Raw genomic sequence first — 24,069 nt, 5'->3', positions numbered from 1 at the left:
AGGCATGTCCATGAGGGTGCTCTGGACATCCCCGGAAAAAGACGTGGACCGCAGCCAGGCAAGACGTCGAAGCGCCACCGTGGTAGAAATCGCCCTACCCAGCGAGTCCGTAGTGTCAAGCCCACATCGTATTGCATGACGCGCTGCATCTCTCCCATCGGCCAGGGCCGAGGAAAGCCGCGCCCGGGCCTCCTCCGGGCACAGTGGCAGCACGTCCTCCACCGCATCCCACAGAGAGTGGGAATAACGGTCCAAGAGACAGGCGGTGTTCAAAGACCGCAGGCCCAAACTGAGCGAAGAGAACAGCTTCTTACCAAACTGTTCCAGTCTCTTGGAATCCCGGTCCGGAGGAGCGGACGGGAAGGAGGATTGGCAGGTAGAGGCCTGGATAACCAGACTCTCGGGGTGGGGTGTTGGGACAGAAAACTGGGGTCGCCCGGAGCAGGGCGGTGGCGCCTGGCAACGTTCCTATCCACAGGAGGGACTGTGGAGGGCTTGGACCAGGTGCCCTGCAGAACGTCAGTGAGGGCCTCATTGAATGGCAGCAGAGGCTCAGTGGAGCATGCGGCAGACTGAAGCACCTCAGTGAGGATGTTAGTCCTCACAGCCACGGCAGGCAGCTCAAGCCCAAGGGCTTCGGCCGCCTTGCGCAGCACCACAGAAAAAGCTGCACCTTCCTCCGAAGCCACAGTCGGAGGAGAGATTAATCCAGTGTCCGGTGAGGTATCCAACCCACTGGCCTCCCCCAGTTCATCTGCCCAGTCCTGTGCAAGTTGGCTCTGAAGGGCCATAGGGTCATCAGACCCCTCCCAGTCGCCCCCGTCATCCGATTCCTGGTAAACAGGAGGAATGATCGGAGCCGGTCGATAGATAATATGTGTCTCTAGCGGCGTCGGATGCGGCGTCGCATCGGCGTCAGGACAGGGGCTGAACCGGGGATCGACATCGACCGGAGCCGGGGGCGGTATCGGTGTCGGCGGAGGAGGCGTAACGAGGTCGACCGGCGTCGACGGGGGCCCAGGCTCGGGCCCCTCGGGGACCTGCGGCGTCGGGGCCGGAGCCTCCAACGGCACCGGAGCGGGCGTCGACGGCGGGGCCAGGCTCCTCATGGCCGAGAGGAAGGCACTGACCTCCGCCGGCGGCGTGTCAGTCCCAGGGACCGTCGGGTATGGGGACTTGCGCGGCTCCTGCGGTGCCGCGGGGGTGGAACCACCCGGAGCCTCGGCCGAGTCGCGCGACCGGCGAGGGGAGTCCGAAGAGCGGTGTCGCTTCTTGGACTTCTTGGAGTGCCTCGACTTACCCGAAGACTTCGAGCCAGACGAGTGACGATGTCGAGTGCGGCTCCGCGACCGATCCTTGGACCTCCTACTGGACCGGGATCGAGAGCGGCGCGGAGCCGAGTGGCGAAGCTCGAGAAGCTTGCGGGACCGCTCCCGCCTAGCTTTCGAGGTCAGTGCCATACAATCGGAGCACGACGCCGCGTCGTGGTCGAGGCCCAAGCAGTACAGGCACCGGCGGTGATGATCGGTCACCGACATCAGTCGGTGACAGTCATCGCAGGCCTTGAAACCAGGCATCCTACCGGCACCAGAGTCGAGAAATGATCAAAAAGAGTCAAAAAAGTTAGTAAAAAATTGACTAAAGGGGTAGCTCTCCCGGATCGGCGCTTACTGGCGCGGAAAAAAGAACTGACGTCAGCGCGCGTGGGCGGCGTCTAAGTACTCCGACGACGTCATTCCAGCGCACGACGACGGACGCGGAGCCGCAGACGACGCCTAGCGACGCGCAAGGGGTATTGCTGACGAAAAATCTTCCAGATCCAGTCTGACGCCTGGGGATATTCTAAGGTGAGGAATCTAACTAACGTGTTTCTTTCAGATTAGCTTATTTCAAGCTCTAAATAGGCCATAATCCTGCAAAAGATTGACAGGCTTAGTGCCCATCAAATCCACAGAATTAGGAGTCATAAAACAATGTTTTAGTTGCCATTTGGTCCTTTCTTAAAAGCAATTTTATCACACACATGCTGCTGCACAGAAGAATTACATGCAATAGACAGATACCCATTTCAGAGCACAAATAGGACACACTTCTGCTTACTTGTCATCAGAAGACTCCTGCTCAAACTTCATCCCTTCGGAAAGACTTCCTTTGAATTTATCCTCTTTGTCTCTTCCTCTACTACGCCTGCGTCCACGGCCACCTCGTGACCTCGACCTTCGCCTTGCCCGAGATCTACTTCTCCGAAGTCGGTCCCTGGCGACAAAGATAAAAAAGGGGTTATACATTTAAAATACCTTTTGAAACTATGAACTGGAGACCTCAATACAATAATTGGACTAAAAATATACTTTGAAAAAATATATCATTTAATAAGCCAGAGCTATTAATTCCAAAGCTACAATATGGATAAGCGATGTCTATTTCGGTAACTAATTAAACATCTAGAGTAGACTATAGATGGTAAACCAGTAATCCTGATAAAGACAATAGAGCCACTGAACACAGGTCCTATGTGTGGGTTGGGAAAACCGGTTGTCTTGACTTTGTATGTTTTCGGACAGCACTGTATTGTATTTCCCCAACTGAGCTCTAAAACCATACTGACCCTCTCGAGGCACACCGTGCATTTCACATTTTAGATCAAAAACAGAGCGTGCACGTGTTAAAGAATCTGTGGTCTATGAGTGGACTGTTCGTTGCTAGAGTCCACTGAACATGTTCTACATGAAAAAGTGGTCTCCCCTGTTTAGTGTTGAATGTTATATTTACATACGTGCACTCCAAGTCCTCTTGCATGCCTTGGAAAAGCTATGGTAAGTTTTATTCTGGTCTACCAGGTGTGTTTATTCCTGAGAACTAGCCATTCTGTTACTACACTTGTAGGCATCCCCGGTCTCTACTCTGTGGCTGAATAGTTACTCATAAAAAACCCTCAACATTAGTGGCCATGGCCATTACCCCTCCATCCTGGCTATGAGGAGGCTGGTAAAGGTAGAGTGTTCAGAGTTCGGAGGAATAAGTCTTTCTGTCTGTACCACTGTGAGAAAACTGCCTAATGACCCTACTCCACAAAGTTCCATTGAGTTTCCTATAACAGGGGCCCCCTGGATATCCCTTGCTTGTGGGAGGGAGGGTGTTCTTTTTGGATTTTGTTTAACCTCATTGTAACAAAGAGAACAGTGGCTGGGACTCAGTGTGTAAGGGCGCACAAGGGACACTCAACATCCTGTGAATTTGGGCAAATCACGTCATCTTCCTGTGCCTAACAAAAATGAATGTGTCCGTCTGTAATGTAACTGGTGCTCATGAAAAGCGCTCTAATACCTTCAAGTCGAGTTTGCGATATATAAAACTAAAGAACAAGCATTTGCAATGCAATAGGTCTCGCAGTTGTGAGATTTTAACCTATTGGGATTGTAAATGACAATGCCATTTATTTATGTGTTTAAAAAACACCTGCAATAATAAAAGGCATTTTCATATATAATACCAATAGGTTAAAGTATCTAAAATGCAAGACCTATTGTAGTGCAAATTGCAGGATGGTGGGGGCAAACAACATGGATGGCCAGAGTGTTGTAAAAGTAATACGGTGGTGGGGTGAGCATTCAGCTGGATGGAAAGCAATATACATGGGAGCGGGGGAGGAGAAGGTACGGACAACAGAAAGAGGGTGTGGGTCGGGGAATGTAACACGGAGGACAGGTTGGAGGCAGCAGCAAAGAGCTAGAGAGCAATGTAGAGGCAGAGTAGGAGAAGCACGTTTTCCTCAATGCGGGTTAATTAAAACCCTGTGTCACTAAAAGTATTTTGTAAAAAGAGATAATATGGTTTCAGTGTGATTTACTCTGTGTGCTTTAAATGCTGTTGTTTGTTTTAGGATTATAGGATAAAGACTGTCATAAAATATTACACAAGGGTTGCTTTATAAACTTCTACTACTCTCCATGTAGTACATTATGGTCTATATTTTCTGATGGTTAATGATGTAATTTCTCTTTCTGACATACTTTACCAGGTTGTTTTCAGTGGAAGCCCCGGAGATTCGTTTTTGCGGCCCTTACATCTCCTGTTTCCCCCTAGCCATGCATATGCGGTTTCCAGCTTGTCCATAGTTGCTTTGCTGCGGTGGCTGTGCTTTTTAAAGGAAAGGGTGCTCTTTAAATGGGAAGGAGGGGGGATTTTCAAGTATTTTTGGTTATTTTCAACAAACCACACAGCAGTTATCCCTAGTTAGGTGCCCCTTTCCTCTCTGGTTGTTCTTCCCTCCTCTTCTTCATGATATCGTTTTGCAGATGTGCTTGAAACGAAGCACTCTTAGGACACAAGAGAGCAGAACAGTGCACCAACGCCTGGGAGTGAAGTGCTGTCGCGTGGCCGATTACTATTCTGCTAAAAAGTAGCAGCTAAGTTGAAACCAGACCAAAACGCCACATGCAAGATATGTTAAACCACCTTCCATATGGCTGACATTTCCAAGACAATATGCCCACGCAAATGTGTTTTGTTCAAAGGCTGGGCTAAACATGAAAGCTCCCAGAAGCGATTTCCATCGAACGCTGCGCTAGACCATGTTTCAGTCCAATTAATCGCGCAAAAAGGTTGGTTAAGGCTCTCTGAAAGAAATATATAATCGGGAACTTCTGTGGACAAGGTGCGAAGGGAACCTCCCTTTCCTTCCTGTAATATGATGTGTCATTATTCGAGTACAGCGCAGAGGAACAGCGCGGGCACAGCGAAAAAAAGTATTTTCGATCAATAGCGAAGATGGTTATTAAGATAATGCATTAATGGCCCAGGATGTAATACGTTTTGCATCGCACTTTGAACTTCTCCCGACTGGTGAAACAAGCAATCTCATGGAGCGTGACAACAATAAAAATTTAAATTAGTTAATAAGAGTATGCAGTGATGCAAGATGTCCATTTTTTCCATTGCAACATGTATTTTGTATGAGCACCAACCTCACAAGACAGCGGGCGCTACACAATTGTGCTGCTGGTTAAAGCAGGGTCGGGGTGAGGAGGATGAAGATGGTGGCCGGGCTGAGGGTGGAGCGAAGTGACCGGGATTTTTTGCACAAGGATGCGGGTGTCACAGAGCCCTCATCACGCAAACTATGTAGAGGTCTTTCCTATTTCCTGAACCACAGCTGTGGAGGTTCAGAAGACCCTGCCGTTCACTGGCTTCTAATGGGAGGCTTGAAGCCTCCAGTAGGTCCGTGTTGGTACAGTGCAAAAAACAAATTGTGCGAGCGGCTCTCGCTCTGTGAGCAGCATTAAGCTTCATGAGAGCAGCTCTTGCCCTGCAGGGATGGCTTGAAGAAGAGCTGGCAACCAGAGCCACCCACTGCAGCCTTGTTGAGCCTCTGCGACCTTGAAGTCCTCGCGTCCTTGGTTACACAGGCAGCACTCTATGTCACGAGTGCAGCAAGGGTATTGTTTGAGCGCGCGAAAGTGAAAGCGCTGTGGGAGCGCGCGAGACGGTGTGAGCGTGCACATCTGCTGTCCGGGCCCAAGCTGACTTTGCCAGAAAAGAGACGCCATGAGCGTGCGCGGTGGGAGTGCGCGAGACACCGTGAGCGTGCACATCTGCTGTCCGGGGCGCAAGCTGAGTTCGCCAGAGAAGAGACGCCGTGAGCGTGCGCGGTGGGAGCACACGAGACACCGTGAGCGTGCACATCGGCTGTCCGGGCAAGTGCACATCTCCCGTCTCCCTTCGGAAGCAAAACCCACAACAATAGATCTCGCCAAGGCGAGCAGCGCATGCGCTGTGTCGCTAGGTGAGACCTAAAAAAATATTCAAAAATGTTGGTGGTCTCTGTAGGCTATCCTTTGTGTAAAAGAGCTGGAGGTCTGGGCCCAGTCCGCTGTACATCATTTAGACATCCATGAGACTTTGTGCATTAGTCAAGAAAGAACACATTGCCAGGTTGCATTTCTAATGTTTTTGGAAGGAGGCCTGTGATAACCTGCTGAGAATGTTCATCTGACCTGCAAAGATAGGATCTCGATCGCCTTCTGCAAGAAGAGATGCCCTGCTCTCAGGAAAACCTTGCACGAGACAGAGCTGACTGAAGAATCTGCACAGAAGATGACTTTAGGAACCAAGCCTGTTCAGTAACTCCTCAGCCCTTGTGGGCAATAAAACTAAATCAAACTTTGTCCAGTCATCATTTCAAATAAGCTTGTCAGCCTGCACAGTCCAGACCTTACATGAACCTTTAGGGTGCCCCACATTGACAAAAAAATCATACTGATTCAGGAATGATTTAACCCAGCTATTCCGCCTTTAATATTCCATAGATATCTCACTGTACTGTTGCAGATTATCCCTAACCATAAAGCCAGCTGCCAGAAGGATTATGAGATATGGACCCCTAAATATAATTACTCTATAATACAGACTCTAAAGAGGTTGAAGATCCACTATAAGATCTTTCCACATCTGAGGACTAAAAATCAGAATGCAACTTAACACTTTATTGAAGACCCTGATGTATGTACTGCTCAGACTACAGTAACAAAATATCTAGTCACCACTGACTTGGACACCATGACTCTGAAGGCACTCCAAACAACACCAATGACTTCACTGGGCCGGACTCTTATTGTTTGACTGAAACCTGAACATGAGAAGAGTGTTTCTGCAATTGTTTTAACATGCCCAATCTAGTCTTGTGCTTTCAGTGACTGATTATCACACTGTAATTCCATTATCATCAGAAGGAGAGAGGTTTAAAAGCATCACTGTATCCGCAATATACATTGGCTCCCTTTGGAAGAATGGCACCTTTTTAATTTTAAATGTTAGGGTCTGACAACACTTTCCAAAAAGAGGGCTCTCTACAAGAGCTTTTGATACAGCATCCATGGCTTCAATCCTTTGTCTTGCCAAGAACCGTACACCACAGATGCACAACTGCTGCATTTGCATCATCCAAAGTTCATGTATGTTTTATTTTAAAGGCTTTCACATATTTTAATACGGAACGTATGTACCACAAGTTATACAGCAGCACACTTATTCTCATTGTTTAATGAAAGTATGGCCGCTGCTCTTCGGAGACATGGGCTTCGCACATCAGTTGCATGAAAACAAATTATCCATTGCCGAACAGTGCATTTGAAAAATGCACATGGCCCTAACATATGACAGGCAATTAAACACATGTAGTAGAACTATATATCAATGTTTGTTTTGGTAGAAGGAAGCAGCTGCACAAAAGTAGTTCCCTCGGATTACAATTTTGAGTAGAATGGCAAGGTTACAATGGCATTTCAAGTTTGCTGCAGCTGAAACACACAAAGCGTTTTTTCAAGTAAGCACATTCCTCAAGAGATGCTGCATCCACCACTTCTCTAGTTGACCTGTACAAAAGTATACCTGCACATTTCTCTCAATGGCCATGTCGTACAGTGAACACTTTACCCCCCTGCACTTTTAAATGATGTCCTCAACTAAACCTTGAAAAGTAAGAAAAACACATGTTGTTAATCTCATTTTTAAGCAAATGAGTAGGGCTCCTCTAAGGTGATATTTACATTTGGAAATCATCTATTAGGCATTTTGCCACCCTACTTTTGCGATTCTCTGAACATCTACAGTGTCATTTTCTCTCTGCTGTGTGTAGGGTAAATGTTGCCAATAACCTAAGACATACACCAATGGATTATACACTCGTGTTACCGGTATGGAGAAACAGGTTTTTCTATTAGCTCACTGCCTATTCGCAATGCACTGTAAGCATAGTCCCTTGTAAGCTGCACGTGAGAGTGCGCACGCACACTGTTCTCCATCCGTGCAGTGAGCATGGGGAAGCGCGCAACACACTGGATTCTCTGGCAGCCGTAACTTGCTCCATTAGTCCCTCTGCAGTGCGGAATGGAGATCAAAAATCTGATAAAGTGAGTTTGTTTTCAGCTAGGAAGTATAAAAGGCCTACATAGGCGATTTTTTGGGGGTGGGGGGAGAAACCTTGAGAAATTGGGCCAGGGAGCATCAGCTGCCGTGTCACCGAGAATGTGAGAAATGGCTGCGAGGGATTGTTTGTTTGCAGGGAGGTGACCAGAGGGAGAAGCTGCAGCATATATGTATCGTTATGGCAACTTTTTAGTTGGCGATTCTACCTTTAGACATGCAAATAGGGCAGTGGTCGAAGTGGGGGAAAAAAAGTAGGGGAACTGTGGGCGGAGACTCAGGGGGCGGGAATAACCCAAGGATTGGATTAGTGGGCGGAGTCGGAGGTGTGGCTAGAAATAGCAAAACATACCAATTTTTGAACGTTTGGCATTTCACTGACCAGTTACAGCTTATCACGTTATTTAATTCAAAGAATCAATAAACATGTTTATTTGAGTTTTAATATATAAGTTGTTTATATTTAATTCATTTACAATGTGGGACATGTTTCCAATCACAGAATATTCCAAATACGCTTATAAGTGGAATCATAAGCCATTTGTCTCCGAGCCATGCAGTTTCTTTCATCTGCACTTCTCCTCCCTTTTTCTAACCATTTCTGAACATAAAATTCAGGCTTAAATTCTTTGACAGGTGGCCCCACGATATTTATGAACATTGTAGAAGACAGACGATTGATTGATATTCTGTTCCGCAGTGGTGTGAGCACATCATTCATTACACTAAAGCCCCGTTCACATTCAGCAGTTGAGGTACAAAAGGTGTTTATAATGTGCATTAATGGTTTCAGGCTTTCAGAGATGCAATTTTTATTTTGTTTGTACTCTCTGAAACCAAGGATGTACTGCCTGGTATCAAATACATGCAACCTGCTACAAAGGTTTTATAATTCTCCCTCACCGTATAAGATGTCTACTGGATCTGGCCAATAAACTGGTTGTAGGAGTTTCATTCTATGTACTAACTCTTTGTATTCTATTTCATCATTGTTTGTGGTTGTGCATCTAGAAACATTTGATGCATTAGACATTGTCATCCTTTTTCGCAGGTTATTTGCTAAGCTCCTAAAGAACTGTGCCCTATTGATGCTAACACAGCCTTTGTTCTGTTGCAGTCCTACACCAGCAAACTGCATCCGTTCAGCAGCATCTAATGCAGTTGTAGCAAACAAAGGGCCCAGGTGCATCAGCCATTGATTCAAACACTAAAATCTGCATCTGTATTGAACGATCGGCCTCATATATGGTCATATCACGCCGCTGCAGCCTTCTGGATAGGTCACCCAATTCTGTGAGAGCATCATATAAAATGCCCATATTTTCAACAAACACCAGGGAGGTTAATAAACGGTATAAACCAGCATATTTCCTCTGCTCAATGTCACTCCTCGTTGAGTCTTCGGAAGATTCCATGAAATGTTTAATAAGTCCTTTGTAGTTATTCCAAACAGCTCTCACAGATCTTTCACTTGAGGACACCCAACGTATATCTAGCACCTTTCCAATTGCCAGAAGTCTTACTTCTACCTCCAGAGCACATTCCCCAAGCTCTCTCTGATTTTTCGGAGAGGCATGGTAGGTGGTATATAGTTTATCAAAAAAAATTTGAGCTGATTAATGCCTGCGACTTCTTTACAAATATCACCCACAGCAAGCTCCAGCTTGTGGTTAGCACAGTGCCATACACTCAACTGAGGATATTTCAGTTTCAGAAGAGTTGCCACACCGGATTTCCTACCTATCATATTGGAAGCACCATCTGTTACAAGCTGAACCAAATGACTTTTTAAATACTCATCAGTAAAACCGTGTCTCTCTAAGCATGCAAGTAAGGTATCTAAGATTAGATCTGCTGCTGTGCTTGGCAACTCAACAAGGTCCAAGAAAAAGGTCAGTGGCTCATTGTGTTTATCAATACATGCTCTTACACAGATAATTAGTGTGCTCAATTTACTATTTGTGAGCTTAGGGACATATTTATGGGAATGGTGGCGCAGGGCAGCACAGCAAGTTACTTTGCTGCGCTGCCCTGCGTCACAGGGAAAGGGCGAGAATGTGCCGTATTTATCCAATATGGTGCATTCCGGTCTTTTCCCCCTGCACTGGCGCCATTTCGACAGCCTAGCTTCAACGCAGGCACACTTGCCCCATGGTGCAAGGGTGCCTCCTTTGCATGCAGGATTGTTTTTGTGCAGGAAGGGGCACCTTCCTGTACAAAAACAATCTTGAGAGGCTTTTTCATCTTTCTAAGTGGGCTGCAGAATAAAGCACAGTTTGAAAGAGGAAAAAGCAAGGAGAAATAAAGATATTTCTCCTAGTTATGCCTAGTTATGCCTCCTCTGGGGCAGCGCAAGATTTTGCCGCATTCCCAGGATTACAAGTCCTTGTAAATCTATGAATGCGTCAAAAACCGTGGGGGTTGTGTGGGAGACTTTTATTATTGCAGGAAAACTACTGCGTGACAAAGCCACTGCTGCTCTAGGGTGTGCTGCTTTGTAGACCTGCCCGCAAGACTGGTGGTGAACCTGGGTATGAATTGTGGTGGACAGGGCTTCAAGTTTACCCAACTGGCCACCGGTAGGGTTCACCTGCTGGTGCTAAGAGACCAGGGCTTCTAAGGTCTAGTGGGGCCTTCTAAAGTCTATCATGGGTGCTCCCTCAGGAGTGGTCTGATGGACAAGGCATGAAGGCTGAACCAGGTTCCCCAGTTCCAAATTTGGTAGCTCTGGCCATAATGCCACATCCTATCCCCACCGAACACCCTTCTGCCCCACTGAGTGAAACTCGCACTGTCTTCACCTATAACCCAATTCTGCCCCATCATAAGCACCTGGATGTGACTCATTTCAAATTATGCAGTGCCTGAAAAAAAGTAACAACATTCTGGGAAAAGCAAATACTCATAGGGAATGCAGGATTATGTAAAGCATGCAAAATATAAGCAGGAACGACATGTTACCTTAACGCTTTTACTCTTGTTCAGAAATCAATGAGTATTTTTTGTCTCAAACATTGAGGACATGAATATAGGGCTCCTCCTGTACACATGTGTTAAGCAGGGCTCAGAGACAAAGGAACTCTTCAAGAGAATCTGATCTGACTCACGGAAACCCACAAGGGCTCCTTCTTATCCACAAATTGTGCACTCTTGATTGTCAGCGCCAGGATGCCTGTTAGGTGAGAGTGCGCTTTACAAGTGAGATAAATAAATAAATAATTCTTATTCATGTCAGCCAGCTAGCTGCTCAAACATAGTATAGCACATATGTATTCAAGTGTCCTGCAAAGAAGAATGAGTGCGAGTAAGTAAATGTGGGTGTGAATGATTGAGAGCCTGAATGTAACTGAGCATGAGTGAAAGAGTGTATGTCGATGAAAGTGAGAGAAAGTGAGTGAGAAGGAGTCACGTAGAGTAAGTGAAACTGTAAGTTAGAATGAGGTAATCAGAGTAGGAAAAAGTGGTGAGACTGAGTGAGTGAGAATGTGATACCGAATGTTGAAGAGTGAGTGCAAGTGAGCAATTTTGAGTAAAAGGGAAAGTGAATGAGAATGAATAATGGGGGTAGTGAGCCTGAGTGAGATAACATGTGAGCAAGCAGGACAAAACACAGGCCTTGGCAAAGTGGAGGTAAATATTTACTTATGGGAGGAACATATTGTGCATCTTGAAAAAAAATGTGGTCAACTCCTGGGGATGTTGTCTTGGCACAGTAATGGCTTTTGAGAGAATTTGTGTAAAAATGGGGTGTTGAAAATAAAATGCAGTATTTGACCCTATAGTTTTTTTTTCAAAATTATCTTGGGAGTAGCAACACCCAGACTGCAAATCCTCCGGGCCCTCCTTTATCTCTTCTTAGTCTTACAAGGCCCAGTAAATCGCACTCTTTTCCAAATCTCTTTCTAAATATTATCACTCTCAAAAACTGTTTTTTCTATGTAATTTTCCTTTGATGGGAAGAGGAGGTTTCTGAGGTGGTAGTATCAGGCAAGTGACACTACTTGGGCTCCCTCTGTTCGAGCCTTCATGGAGGATCCCTCTTCATTGCTACCTCCACCTGACCCCAGACTCCGCAACGCACTTCCTTACAGGCTTGATTATCCACTACTCCTCTCCAGTGCACCTTATCTCACAGCTGACCTTGGGCCCCTGCCCCATATCAGGCACCATCGGGCTCCTCTTTCATTTTTCCCGGTAAAAACATTAGTAAAATCACCTTCAAACTTAAAACATTGAATATAGCAGTAAATATAATTAGCACACACTTTAAAGTATGTTCCACAGTAGCCCTTATGACCCGACTGCTAATTAAATAAACAAAAACAGAAAGGCCATGAAAAGGCCGGCTTTAGCGCTGATGCGAAAGTCTTTTTTGGCGCCACACCAATAATCACTGCCATACGCCACAAGTGCTCCTCATCTCCCCATAGCCCCTCCCCCTCATCACCTCCTCCTCGGATTCCTTCACTGCCACCCTCCACCAGTGCCCCTCATTTCGCTGTAGCCCCTCCCCCTCATGACCTTCTCCTCAGAATCCCTCACTACCATCCTCCAGCAGTGCCCCTCATCTCTCCCTAGCTCCCCCCATGACCTCTTCCTCAGATTCCCTCACAGCCACCCTCCAACAGTGCCCCTCATCGCTCCATAGCCACTCCCACTACCTCCTCCTCGGATTCCCTCACTGCCACCCTCCAACAGTGCCCCTCATCTTTATGTAGCCCCTCTCTCATATGCATTTCATTTGTTGTGTAGCGCTACTCATATCAGTGTAGTGTGTGTCAGTACTTTACACCACGCACACATTATACAGAGACAACGAATCATACAAGTATGTAAATCAGCCTTTAGGGAATGTCACATAAGCCAATGAGGATTACAAGGTGTATGAATCACATGTCATCCATACTGGTGGGCAGTTATTTCAAGAGGGTTTGGTCTGGAGAAGCACAAACTCAGGATTTAAAGAGTACTCCAGTGGTTAGGGGTTGGCTTTACTGATAAAAATGTATATCTGCCCAAAGATACTCATTTTAGCAACGTTAGAATAATGAAAGACTGGGGAAGTTCTAACTATATCACAAAACAAAAAACGTGAAGTTCTAACTATATCATTCAGGTTTGCATACAGCTCTTTGATGACAGTTCATTGGTCACTGTCCTATGTTAGGATTGTAACTTCTGAACTGCAAGCAACACAAGGATCTCTGTCACAATGACAGTAACCCACTGAGCTTCCACATAAAATACAGTTCATCTGCACTTAACTACTAACAGAGAAATGATTGCTCTCCAGCAGGATCATTAATCCCCAGCGTTATCTGGGCATTTTTTATTGTCTTATTGTTGTCCTGCATCGGCCATGATAATGATAAAAACGGATTAAATGAAGCACACACAAAGTACATGTCCTGCTGCGCCTGTGCAGAATTTAAAAAGAAAAATAAATAGTGACACATTCTCCTACCTACTCCATTAGTCAATCTTAGTGTCGCAGCCTGAAGTGATAAGCAGCTGCAGGGGTTGGGAAAGGTGCATCAAAATAAACAAACTTCTTTTCTCCTGCGCTGCATAGAAAAAGAATATCCACGCAGCAGGACAGTAGGCAAAGGTTACCGCGGCCAAAGAAAGGATGTGTCGCCTTTCGCCATGCCCCTGTTGGAGATGAAGGGGTGAAAAAATAAACAAAGCCTCGCTAACATGTAAATGGTCTTTTAAAGACCTGTGAAGTACTCGGGTAAGGCTGCGATAATCTCAAAAACTGTCTGTGTGCGCGCCCGGGCGCAAACACACGACGGGGGAGGTGTTGGGGGGGGGGGTGGGGGCGGCTTTGAAGCACTTTGAGCCCCATGGCGTTTCGCGCCTGCCTTCAAGCCCTTACTAGAACCGGGCCTGAATTAGGGCAGTCCCGGGACGCTTTTTTTAAATCAAGAAGTAGGGGAACGGACTAGCATAATTTTTAAAAGTAGGGGCACGCCGTGCCCCTCCGTTCCCCCCCACTTCTAACACTGAAATAGGGGGAATGTGACCGCCTGGGGTGTAACACAGTCCTGAATTAGCAGGAAAGCATCTTCAATGCAGACGAATGTAGTTGCCAGTTTTCAGTTAATGGCGAGTACGGCCCTTCCAAGCCCACGCCTCTCTTATTCCATTAAAATGCACGAATACCTCACGTGAGAAGCAAAAGAAGTGTTAATACTGCTACCACATGCACACTGAAGAAAGCCTACAAACTGCTGTTTAGCTGGCTGGCACCAACGCGGATACTCGGCATCAAACTTTTCCTGTAGACTGCCACTGCAAAAGGCAATATCTTCCTTCATGCTTTATTTGTGGCATTTTAAAGCTCACCGTGAATTGAGTACCCGCCTCGCGATTTGCTGATTGATTTTTTAAACTAGATTTTATTGAGTTTTCAAATAATCACAGTCCATATCTTGCATCAGTGATGTCATACATATGGTATTGAATATACAAAGGCAGGTTCGTTTTAACACTAACACAGGCTTCTGGGTAGATGTGCCTTCAACCACTGTGTGTATGATATAGGCCTCTTCTTATTCTCTCGCATTATATTTTTAGGTCTCGCCTGAGTCAGCGCATGCGCTGTCTGGCGAGACTTTTAGTAAGTGGGCTTCAGAAAATGCTACCACACACTATTGCTGGCCTCAAGCTTGCGGTTACGCACGCACGCGGGCGCGCGCTTTCGAGCAGAGGCGCCATCTGGCTTTTCTCGTCATGCTCATTAAGCGCATCGCTCGCAGCGCGCTATCACTTTCAGTTTCGCGCGCCGCGTCACTTTCACGGCTGCACAGCCAATTCTTGTTTATAGCATGTCAAGTAGATGTATCCGTGTGTACACTTACTCTGCAACATGACAGCACGGCCAGATTTCGCCGACTAAAGAAGCCAATCAAATAAAACAGTTGCACCAGCGCAAACTCAGTCAATACGTTCAGCAAACACACATTGCCATTTTTCAGCCCTTGGATAAGACTTGCGGATATAGTTGGTCACAAATTCAAACCCTAATAAGTGAAAATTTACTTTTGCGATTCTCTGGACATGCACAAAAAGTTTCCTGAAGATAGAGCTTAACTTTTTTACATAACCCCTGTATACATTATCAAAAGTAACTGCGCATAACAAAATTGATCAATAACATGTTTTTAACATAATAATGTATTGAAGCACTACTTTTTTAATTAATATTAGCAATTTCTTCAGCTTCACAACTTTTCTGTTGTGTAACGTTTTTCTATAAGCCACAAAATGCACATTCAAACATGGTTGCCTGCTTCACACATACTGGAGTCCTCTTCGCATGCCAGTGCCGTCATCTATGTCTACGCGGAAGTCTATACCATCAACACAGTAACAACAAACATAGAGACGGATAAGATGGCTGCTGTACGTGTTCCTCTAGCACTTTTCCTATTTCTAGGCTGTTGTTCGACGATTAGGGCAGACTCGCCCTCTTCCTCGGATGACTTCAACTCCGTGTTGGGTGACTCTTTCTCCTGCCACGGTACCTGCCAGCTGACCTACCCACTACACACTTCTCCACAGTTGAGCTGTAAACTCTACTCCTAAGGTGCGTTATGATGACCCCCAAATCATCCCGCCCCCCCCCCCCCCCCTTCACTAGATGTGTCGTTCTCACTACCACAACCCCTGCCCCGGGCGAGACACTAGGGTACCGCCCCGACCCAATTTAAGGCAGCCTGCAAACATTGTGCAGACTAAACAGCTGGTGCAAATATTAATTTTTTTGCCTGGGCTTGTGGCATTAGTGTGCTCCATCATTCAGGAGAGCGCAACAGAATGCGGTTTCCTAGTCGCTTGCTTGCAAACATTTAACTGTGTTCATGTTAGAGCTTTAGGTGTATCTTGCACTCATCCAGAGAGTGACTGTTACCCTCCTTGGAATCACTTTACCCTCCTTGGAATCACTTTACCCTCCCTGGAATCGCTTTACCCTCCCAAAGTTCCAAACGCTTTGCACAGACTGGAGTGGGTGACGTCCGCGTTCCAAATCTTCCGCACCTTCCAAAAAGCAGTTGATCTACGTTAAATGTATCGGATTGTCTGCCGCAAATGCTTGAGTTCACCTTCTTTGAGTGTTGTGGGCTTAGGTTGATCACTGTACTGCAGGTTATTACGTACACCGTATCTAGTCCTTAAATTTCCAGTCACAAATCATTGATTTTAGTTGTGTTAGCAGTCTAATTAGTTAAGTTGAAGCATAACAAGACTTAAGCTTCCAGAACCATAAACTGTGTTCTTAATAATCTGGAGGGAAGTGGTAATCCTAGTTACACTGCCTAGTGGGGCTGGTAATTGCCTGGACTCCCATTACAAATGTAAGGATTATCCGTGTTTCTCAGCGTGACTGCCAGTGTACCCGTCTTAATAGGGCGATTAACCACGGGGCAAAAGGGATAGCTGTGCTTGAAATGTACCTATTTTATTTTTGAAGTTTTAAATCGTGGAAACCACATCACTGTCAACAACAGAGAGCTTAAACAAGCATTGGCATTGCCAATAGGTCTCGCTTTTGGGACCTTATAAGTAAGTAGTTATGCAGCACAATATCCTTGGTGCAACATCAACAACTCTTGCATGGGTAAACACTTATAAGGTCCCAAAAGCGAGACCTAATGGCTGTGCCAATTCTTGTTCATATAGCTGTAATAATGTCGCCTGCTCGGCCCAAACCTGATCTGCCAGGCCTTATTCCTTCCCTCCCTGATCTGGTGTCACGGGCTGCGGAGATCGCGCTCTGCTGGTTTTATGCTCATTGGTTATCAATTCTCCCATTAATCGTTCCCATGCCCTTGCCCGGTCTATTTTGCCTGGGAGACATCGTTTACAATGCACGCATTACAATGCATGCCATTACAACACAAATTTTACAACACAAAATCCATTACAATGCATGTCATTACAACGCATGCCATTCCCCAAAGAAAAGCCCTGGTGGAGTGAGAATAGTAAGTTGCATTCTAATGGATTATGCGTAGTAATGCCTTGCGTTGCAATGACATTCATTTTAATGGATATTGCATTTTAAAAAATGTGTTGTAATGGCATGTGTTGTAAATGCATGCGTTGTAACGTGTCCTATTCATTTTGCCTATGCCCCACCTTGCTTCTCTGAGTAGTAGTCTCCCTTCCACCTGCCCACTTTTCTAATTCCTTTTTCCATACTACCACTCTCGGCCCCCCTGGAGCTTTCCAATGCCTAGCTATCTCCTGTTTATCCAGGACATAATCCAGGTCTTGGAATTTCCCCGTCGTTTTATTTTTGGCCGTATGCAGGAACCATCCCAGTCTTTGTCTGTAGTGTCTCCTATTATGCAGTGTATCTCCACCCAGAATGCTTACAGAATAGGGCAATCCCAGAACATGTGCAAAATATGGGCTTCCCTCTCCCCACAACTGGGGCATGCTGCAGTTTGTACTTCAAAATATCGCCTTATTTGTGTCGGGGTGAGGTATGCTCTGTGGAGCACGTAGTAGTTTATTAGTTTGAACCACGCGTTTCTGGACGCTTTCGGGGATCTCTCAACTATAATCTCCCAGTCTGTCTTATGAATCTGTCTCCCCAAGTCCACCTCCCACTGCGATCGTAATCGCTCCAATGGTTTCTGCATGTCACATCGGATCGCCCTGTAGAGGCAGGAAACCGTTTTTATCTATCCTGCCGAAAGTGTGACGTACCGGCAGCCCTCCAGCGCCCGAGGTTCTGTGGTGCCCGTGCCCCAATGTTTCCCTATCCTCAGTGCGAGTGCCCTATGCAATAAAAACTGGCCTCCTGTTAAGTCATATTCCGTTCGGAGCTCTTTGAAGGGGAGTAATTTAGAGTCCTGGTAGAGATCCCCTATCACCCTCATAACTGCCTCTTCCCAAGCCTCCAGTCCCGCCCAGTGTCTCCCCTGTGGAAAGTATTGGAGCAGAACTATGGGCAGGTCCAAAGTAGAAGGTACTCCAGCATCAACCCGCCTCAAATACCAAGCCCAGCTGTGCGTCACCACCCTGGTTTCAGTTCTGTCTACCGACAAGTCCCTCTGTACACCCATCAATATTTTCGCGAGTGTTGGGGTGGTCAGCAAGAAAGGGTACTGTACTCTATCTGGGTTCCTCCATGCCGCCAGCCATTGGATCATCCAGCTCAGTTGAGCGGATATATAATATACTTCAAAGTCTGGGACTGCAAATCTGCCTTCTATCGTGGTTCGTTGTAGTGTGGCCAGCGCGGCCCTTCTGTGGCCTGTCCCCCATATAAAGGATACGATCATTGAGTCCAAGTCCCTGAATGTCGCTTGTGGCATCCACACCGGGAGGGTTCCGAAAAAGTACAACAGTCGTGGGAGTGCCACCATCTTTAGGACGGCTATTCTTCCGGTTACCAAACGCAGCAAGGACTTCCAAAAATCCATAGAGGATCGGACGAGCGTACCGCACAATCCACATTGCCATCTAAAAGCTTGGTAGAGCCATAGTACACTTTGACTCATAAGTATGTCAGACAATTAGGTTCCCATTGGAGACCCCCCCCCCCCCCCCCCCCCCCAGGTCAGGCAGCGGAGGTCTGTTGGGCATCATGGGAAACAATTTAGATTTCTGCCAGTTGACCTTGAGGCCAGATAGTCTGCCAAATTGTGCCAACATGGATTGGGCCCCTGCCAGGTCCATGGACGCATCCCGGGTAAACAGGAGGAGATGGTCCACGTACAGGGCTATGTAATGACTCATCTCTCTGACCAGCAGACCTCTGTAGTCTTGCCTGCTTTCTTGCCCTGCAAGTCAGTGGCTCCATAGCATGGGCAAACAGAAGCGGGGACAGAGGGTACCCCTGCCTCGTACCCCTCTCCACTGTCTGCCTATGAAAAATAGTCTTCCCTGTGCGCACTCCAGCTGTTGGGTTTGTGTAGCGCAGTTTTACCCACGCCAGAAATCCTCTTCCCAGTCCCACTGCAGACAACACCTCGTACAGAAAGGGCCACTCCAGGCTATCAAAAGCTGTCTCGATGTCTACAGTAAACACCGCCGCCTCTGGCCTATCATTAACCTTTGAATCCATGGCAGTTAGGAGTTGCCGTATGTTAATGGTAGTATTCCGCCCTGAGATAAACCCAGCCTGGTCCGCGTGGACCAATGTCTGCATGTGTGGCAAAACCGGGTTGCTAGTATCCTGCTTAATATTTTATAATCCATGTTCAACATGGATAATGGCCTGTAAGCCGTATAGTCATGAGCCGGCTTCCCTGGTTTCAGCACCTGGAGAATGAGGGCCTCTCTGGCAGCATCCCGGTGTCTCAAGCCATCTGATATAATGGAACCAATCTGGGGGCCAGTTCTTGTACATATGCAGCGTAAAATTCCGCTGGTAGCCCGTCGGTGCCCAGGGTCTTGTTACGAGCCATATGCTCGATAACTGCCCGCACCTCCTGTAACGGGATATCAGTCCCCAGTTCCACGGTCTCTGTTGGATCTAGGCGTCTCATCTGTAGTCCCTCCAGATATTCCTGGGCTGCCGTTCTCTCGCACTGTGTCGAGCCCTTATACAACCCAGCATAGTACTTAGCGAAGACATCATTGATCTTCTCCTGTGTATATTGCCTGGTACCCTTTTCGTCCTCTAGTTTGACCATTGTGGAGCCCCGGGCTATGGGATTCGCCAACCATGCCAACAGGGACCCTGACTTGTACCATTCTGCGTGAGTTCACTCAAGGTAATGTTTGTAATCAAGGCACATGAGCCTCTCAGTCTCCTTTGCTACCTCCTCTTTGGCCTCTTGTACTGTTTGTTGGAATTCCGGATGTATTGGTCCTCTGCGTTCTAACCCCCTGAGAGTCTTGTCTGCCTCTTCGACCTCCCGAGGAGGGTATGCCTGACCCCCATGGTTTGTGCTATGCACTGGCCCCGCAGCACCACCTTGAAAGCAGCCTACTCCGCCTGCAGCAAAGATGCTGTCCCTCAGTTAAGTATTGTGTAATTTTACCTCTAATCTCTTATCGAAACACCTGATCTTCTAGAACGTCTGGTCGAAATCTCTAGGTGGGAATCACCGGTCTGGGGCACGTCCACCCCAGAGTCAGCATCGCTGGGTTATGGTCAGATATTGTGCATGATAGGTATTCTATAGTATGAACTAGGCTTTGTATATTTGCCGTGCATAGGAAGGCTTCTAAACGCACGTGCACCTCACGGACTACCGAAAAGTAGGAGTAATCTCTGTCCCGGGGAAAAAGTGTTCTCCAAGAATCCAGCAATCCCCAGGAGCGTCGCCAGTTACTAAATGCTTGTGAAGCGCGCACCGCTTGAGAGCCGTGCAGTGGGGGATAAGATTTGTCCAGGTGTACAACGTCCATGCTATTAAATTCCCCCCATTATCGTAGCGCCAGTCAGATATGGAGCCAGGCACTGACTCAGTTGGGTAGAAAAGGCAGGTTGTTCAGAGTTGGGGGCATAGCCGTTCACTATGCTCAGTTTGCGGCCTTCCAACCATCCCCGAATTGCCACATAGCTGCCCTCCGGGTCTATTAGGGGTTCTACGAGCTGGAATAGGGCCCCTGCCTGGATCCATTTTATGAGAAAGTGCCATCTTTCTTCCATGGTATGCCCCCACTTTTTTGCTGAATTGCTGATGTACTTTGACTGAGTGTGCCCTGGGCTCCTGCCAATCAGGTACCCAGGGTCTATGTTCCTTTCCTAAATACGTGTTGAAGCTTAAACCCAAATGGCATCTCTGGCCACATGTCAGCCCCTCGTAAATGGTACACTAGGTACCCAGGGCCTTGTGACCAGAGAAGGCCCCTAAGGGCTGCAGCACTTATTGTGCAACCCTTAGAGGCCCTGTACCCTGACACACACACACACACACACTGCCCTTGCAGGTGGAGTGTTTGGGTGCAGAACAAAACAGAGAGTCGACATGGCACACATCCCTGTGTGCCAAGCCCACAACACACACTGCCCTGGCATACATCAGCCACCCCTCTAGCTGGGTGCCTTATGCCAGTGGTGTGGGTACAGGTGCATGAGCCCTGTGCCCCTACAGTACCCAGGTTCATTCCTGGGAACTAAGTGCAGTGCTGCCATTTAAGAGTATATGGTGCTGGGAGATCGTCAACATGAACTCCACAGCACCATGATGGCTACACTGTAGACTGAGAAGTTTGGTATCAAACTTCTCAGCACATTAAACCTGCACTGATACCAGTGTGGGATTTAATGTACAATGCATGACAGAGGGCATGTTAGAGATGCCCCCTGAACCTAACCTACAATCCACGTCTTGTCTGAGAACTGCCTAGGCTGCCACACAGCAGATATGTTGCTGGACCCCTGGGTAGCGAGCCATCCGCTCTCCTGGGCCTGCAACAATGCACATCCTGGGCGAGGTGCTAGGTCTCCTCCCCCAGGATGGGCAGGGGAAGCTTCAAAGGCATGCCGCCTTTGTGAGCTTCTCCAGGCCACTTGCTGTACTCAGCAACTGGCCCCTACCGGTTCTGACCCCCACTCTGGCGGAAACCCCAAGGAAGGAAAGGGGGTGTGCCAGCCTCTGCCAACCCCACCCCTCAGGTGGGGGAGGTGAGGTGAAGCACATCTCCGGGCTCTCGCCATCTTGAAGATGGGAAGCCCTGCCCAATCAGGACTAGACCACTGCCCCCCTCCCACTGGAGAGTGGCAGGATAGGGGGTGTACCCAAACCAGGGAAGGGACCCATTGGTCCCTGCCCTTTACCTACCTGTAACGCCCCTAAATTTAGTATTTAGGGGCACCCTGGACCTTCCTTCCTCAGATCCAGATTCCGAAACAAGAAAGGAGAACAAGGAACAAGACCTGCCGTGCAGCTGCAAACAAGAGGAAGACACCAACTACCGGCCTGCCAACCCTCGAACCTGCTCCTGCTAAACCCCGGCATCTCCAGTGGTCAGCAACCTCAAAAACCCCAGAGGACCTGACTGCCTTGTGACTCTAACTACCTTGGACTCCCACGAGCAGTGGTACTGCTCAAAGCAAATAACTGACCCCTGGCATCAGCCAGGAACCGCGAACCCTGCACACTCTGCACCCGCCAAGCCTGGCCTGTGCTGGAGTGGACAAAGGCCCCGAGGACATCCCACCGGCGACTGTGACCCCGAATCCAGCACCCACCTCGCCGCTCCTGACTACGCCTGCAGCCTCAGAACCAGGGACCCCTCCAACCGCGACCAGCAGATGGTAAGATTTCCCGACGCCAAAAGGCACCCCTGCACCCGGCACCCTGCGGCCCCCTGTGCCCAACTCCTGGGTGCCTACCTATCCTCCAACTACCCAACTTACCTCTCGAAGTGGTGGTCGCACCTGAAGAATCTTCGTCTCCGAGCTTGCAGCCTTTGTTCGTTCTTGAGTTTCTCCATTGAAATCCATTGTGTGCCCGACGGCTCAAAAGCACCCTGCACCCAGCCGCCCGAGTGCCCGTGCAACTTCTACTCTAGTCTACTTCCCCATTTGCCCTGAGCAAGTGACCAGGAGCCCAGGTCCCACAGCCGCGTGGCCTGCTAGCCAGCAGCCATCAACCAAAGGCCCCCTGCCTCCCATAGGATAACATTGGGCCTAACTCACTCTGCACCCGGCTGCCTCTGTGCCGCTGAGGGTGTAACAACTGTACTTACCTGATCCTGGGAGACCCCTGAGTCTATGCCCAGAACCTTAACTCTGCCAGTCGAGTACTTACCCAAAAGCCGGTAACTCACTTTTCTTCCGCAGGGTAACATTGACTGGTTTTACTTGGAAATTCTTCCAAGTGTCGAGTTTTGAAACTTTAAAATATTCATCTAAAATCAGCCGAATAACGAAAACAAATTTACTCACCTGTTACCAGGAGAGATCCCAGTGCTGGATCTTGGTGTCCAGCACTGACCGTGAAAAGTAATTACAACCGTACTATAACTTGATTTTCCTTCCATAGGATAACATTGTCTGGTTTTCACCAGAAATTCTTCTAAGAGTCGATTTTGCAAACTTACAAATAATCGTTAAAAATCGCCTGTATAACAAAAACACATTCTTTCAACTGTTTACAGGAGATGCCCCAGTGCTGGATCCAGGATCCAACACTGAGTTAGAAACAATATCCCCACTTACCTGCTAAGTGAATTTCCTCCCATAAGATAACATTGGTGATTCTATGTGAAAAGGTTTTGAAGTGGCAACTTTTAAAATACGATAATATTCCTTAAAAATCACCACTGTAACCAAAACGTTGTTACTCAACTGTTTACAGGAGATGTCCCAGGACTAAATCTAGGATCCAGTCCTGTGGTAAGAAAAATAATCCAAAAAGTAATCAATTGCCTTTAACTAGAAATTCTCATTGAGCTCAATGTATAATTGTGCTTGAAATTGAGAAAGTATATTTTGATACCTATTGTTGGTTCTAAAATAAAACAAGCATATATTTTTATATACAAACCATTGGCCTAGAGTTCAGTTCTTGAGTGTGTGAGACCATTTGCTGACTGAGTGTGTACACTGTCCTCTGATACTGCCTTACTGCTCGACCAAGCTACCACTTTAGACAGCCAGGTTATATCCAACTTTAACCTCTGCCAAACCTCTGGAGACTGTGAACTCTGTGCACACTGTACCTATTTGGGAACAGTATATACAAAGACAATTTCTTACACATATCAATACGCCCCATGCATAGGCCGAATACTTAGTGTTATAAACTTGGCCTCTCCAGTGCCTCTGCAACACTGTTCCCTCTTTCTGCGTAAGGTGAGTCTCCTGCTATTTGGACCCTTCACCAGCTAAGATAGGATAGTACTTTATATCCCTTTGCCATTGTGTGCATACCCCTAATGTTCCAGGTCATATATTTATGCTTATGTGTGTCAGCCATTTGTTATTGCCTTCGAAAATGTGAAACCTCTTCTCCCCCCTGGTTCTGCCTACTTAGCTGAAACACATTCCCAACAATCAGTGACTCGTTCCGCAGATAGTGCAACTCAAGGCTCTCCCCCTTTGAAAAAAAGAAACAAATTCCCAAACTCCCGTTCCCCAGGACAAGTAGGTAAACGCTTTCCATCCAAACTAGAAAGTTAATTCCGCAAGTAACTGCTTGCAGTTCGTTCGGTCAAAGGGGGTGGTCG

General features: G+C 47.3%; 1 protein-coding gene across 16 annotated transcripts in view; it reads right to left on the bottom strand.

Moving 5' to 3' along the window:
- Window positions 1-24,069, bottom strand: part of PRP4K (pre-mRNA processing factor kinase PRP4K) — a 632,535-nt gene that overhangs the window by 483,227 nt on the left and 125,239 nt on the right. For all 16 annotated transcript variants that reach the window (XR_014962111.1, XR_014962103.1, XR_014962108.1 and 13 more), the window contains exon 4: window positions 2,101-2,256. Coding sequence is in view for 1 of the 16 variants with exons in the window: in XM_085607184.1 (XP_085463310.1) it covers window positions 2,101-2,256 (156 nt within the window). In the remaining 15 variants the exon portion in view is untranslated. The remainder of the gene's footprint in view (window positions 1-2,100; window positions 2,257-24,069) is intronic.

This window comes from Triturus cristatus, chromosome 5_2 (genome assembly GCF_964204655.1).
Source record: "Triturus cristatus chromosome 5_2, aTriCri1.1, whole genome shotgun sequence".
Classification (NCBI taxonomy): Eukaryota; Metazoa; Chordata; class Amphibia; order Caudata; family Salamandridae; genus Triturus; species Triturus cristatus.
Note: the sequence above shows the minus strand (reverse complement) of the source record. Positions and strands in the feature narration are given on the sequence as shown.